Below are 3,121 nucleotides of genomic sequence, written 5' to 3' on the forward strand. Positions count from 1 at the left end.
GACTTGACAAGTGAAGATCCCAAACTGGTTACGCGCGCCGTGGCGCACGAGTCACAGAGCTGCTGATGCCACTAGACTCATTGTCACCGACAATAGACTGCGAACTTTCGTGTATTTTTGTCACCAAGATTATCCAGGAATCGACTTTCATCCTGACTTGACACGGAATTCTGTTGTCAAACGAAAACGGCGCCTCATCTTTTCCCTCTAATTTACCGGGTTGCCATGACAAACGCAAAGTGAATCGGTGACTCTCCAGACCAGTCGAGCTGAGCTGGATACGGTTCGCGTCTGTGCGCGATCCACACGAACGCACCTCACAGTCTCAGCGGAAGAAGACTTTGCGGTTACAGCTTCAGACGGGCTACAGCTGTAGGCTACTCCTGTGTGTAAAGGCCATGGACCAATCTCAGCATTTCATCGCCATGTATCTGTTGGCGCTGTCCCTCGGAGTGTTGATGGAGTGGGGGTCGTGCCAGCACTACTACCTCCTGCGACCCATCCCCAGCGACAGCCTGCCACTAGTGGAGCTGAAAGAGGACCCCGACCCCATCTTCGACCCCAAAGAGAGGGATCTCAACGAGACCGAGCTGAAGAGCGCGCTGGGGGATTTTGACGCCAGGTTTCTGTCCGTCGCTCCGCCGGAGGACAAATACGTCGGTAACGAGGAACTGGACGACTTCGACGTGCAGCTGAAGCCCAGCGGAGCGATGCCTAAAGAAATCAAAGCGATGGATTTTGAGGTTCAGTTCGGCAAGAAGCACAAACCCAGTAAGAAGCTCAAACGCCGGCTGCAGCAGTGGCTGTGGACCTATTCGTTCTGTCCGGTTATGTACACCTGGACTGACCTCGGGAATAGGTTCTGGCCGCGCTACGTCCGTGTGGGTAGTTGCCTTAGTAAACGGTCCTGCTCGGTGCCAGAGGGGATGGTCTGTAAGCCGGCTAACTCGACCCACCTCACGATATTGAGATGGAGATGTGTCCAGAGAAAAGGGGGTCTCAAATGCGCGTGGATACCTGTCCAGTACCCCATCATCACAGACTGCAAATGCTCGTGCTCGAACTGAAATGACTGCGTTCTCCGTGCAGAATAAATTATCCCTTTGTGATTTATGTATTATGCACTACCGAGTGTATGAATGTATTGTTTGTGTATGAGGTGCCATGCAACTATAGCTTCTTGTACAAAGTCAGTATTACGTGTGTAACCAGAGTCTACTGTATTTGTGGAAAATGTTGGTTATATCTTTTGTATTTATGGAGATGGCGCGTAGTGCCGTTATAAAGACCGTCTGTTTTTCCTGTGTGAGAAAGGCTGATCGAACGACCTCAGATTTAATGTGGATTATTGTATTTGTATAGGCTGATCAGCCTATTCCAACGATTTATCATGTAAATTAAGAGAACTGATATTTATTCATTATATTCATATAATAAAATGTCAATGAAATGCTTCATACTAAGCGGAAAACGTTTGTTCGCTTTTTAAAGGCCATTCTTCTTCATTCATAGCAGTTGAACGCACTCTAAACTCACTGGATGAAGTCACCTGAGTCGCAGTTCACCACTGCAGAGGTATTCTGCAACAAAGTAGTGAAATCTTGACACGGTCTGGCTGTTCTCAGCCACTTAACACCCTTTCATGCATCAGGTAGTTTTTATTTATTTATAAACATACACTTCCACAGAAAAGGGTCATGATTTATTTGATATTCAGGCTACTTGTTAGTTACACATTAATGCTAAGTCCTGGGTGTCTGGAGCGGAGAATAGGCGCTGGTGTTTACGCATTCCGGTGACGCGCGGGGATTAGCGCGCTCACACTCGTCAATATATCCTGGATCCTGGTGCCGAGTCGTCGCCCCCAGGGGGACTTTTATCTGATGATGAAAAGCCTTAGCATTCAAATAAACACACGCATATTTTACTCCGACTGACACGTTATTTTAGGCTACGGAATACATTGTGCTCTCGGCTAATAATGGTTTCAGTCGTATTTCCCGCCTCCTATCTCAACACTAGATGATAGCTGCTCTGATCACGCGGAGATGTTTGACACCCGCCAATAGGTGTTTATCGTTGTAATTATCACCCTATCATGACGCTATCAGTATAAACCCATCTGCTTTACCTCACAATACTGAGGACACACACACACACACACACACAGAAACACACGCACGCACACACACACACACAGAAACACACGCAGGCACACACGTGCGCACGCCTGCTGCCTTCTACAAGCCCACTACAACCGTGAGCTGATAAGGAAGCAGTGATCCAGCTGTGCCGACAGGCCTCTCAGTGTTTCATCTCTCCAGACCGCCTCCTTATTTGTATCCCAGCAGGAGACCTACTAGCGAGCGGTAGGTCTGTAGACCATCCCCACGGGATCCTAGACAGATACAGACCAGCCCCATGGGATCCTAGACAGATACAGACCATCCCCACGGGATCCTAGACAGATACAGACCAGCCCGACAGGAGCCGACCTGAACAGAAGCTTCTACTATACAGCCCCGTTTGTGCTCTTCTCAGGAGGGCTCTTCTCAAGTCAACGCTGTATAGTTGAATGTGATCTCATATACTTTCCAGGCCAGGTGTTGAGTTCAGACATTGCTCTTCTGTCCACTTAAACGCCCGGCGATGACACCCAACACCTGGGATAGCTGGTCACCCAACACCTGGGATTCTGGTCACCCAACACCTGGGACAGGTAGTCAGTCTGCACAGCTACTAAAGCCAGGTCTGACGGCCTCAGACAGAGGCTCCTGGAACAGAGGCCAGCCTCAGGACAGTCACCCCGGCCTCCAGCTGGCTCAGCAAAGCGGCATGTCAGCCTTCAATGCCAGCCTCAAATCTCAGCCTCGATAAGACAGCCTCTCTTTATATTCGTGTGTCTCAGAATCCCTCAGATATCAGGCTTAGTGTCCTCTTAATCAGCATGGTCACTCTGGGACACCATGTTCATACTTAATACAGTTATTACAGCCACAATAAACAGCCAAATGTGCACATGACAGTCAGAGTTGGGAGTACGCAGTTACCATTACCTTTTCATCAAGTGTGTGTGTGTGTGTGTGTGTTGGTGAGTGGGGTGTGCTTTCCTTCTCTGGCA

The 3,121-nt window shown here is 49.0% G+C and overlaps 1 protein-coding gene across 1 annotated transcript; it reads left to right on the top strand.

The window, feature by feature from the left end:
- Positions 1–398: 398 nt before the first annotated feature.
- On the top strand, positions 399–1,067 carry LOC311328219 (noggin-like; the record flags this gene model as incomplete). Its single annotated transcript, XM_084462223.1, has 1 exon — positions 399–1,067. The coding sequence occupies one exon, from the start codon at positions 399–401 to the stop codon at positions 1,065–1,067; it is 669 nt and encodes a 222-aa protein (XP_084318349.1).
- Positions 1,068–3,121: the final 2,054 nt, after the last annotated feature.

The sequence above is a fragment of the Borostomias antarcticus genome (genome assembly GCF_949987555.1).
Source record: "Borostomias antarcticus genome assembly, contig: scaffold_1034, whole genome shotgun sequence".
Taxonomy (NCBI): Eukaryota; Metazoa; Chordata; class Actinopteri; order Stomiiformes; family Stomiidae; genus Borostomias; species Borostomias antarcticus.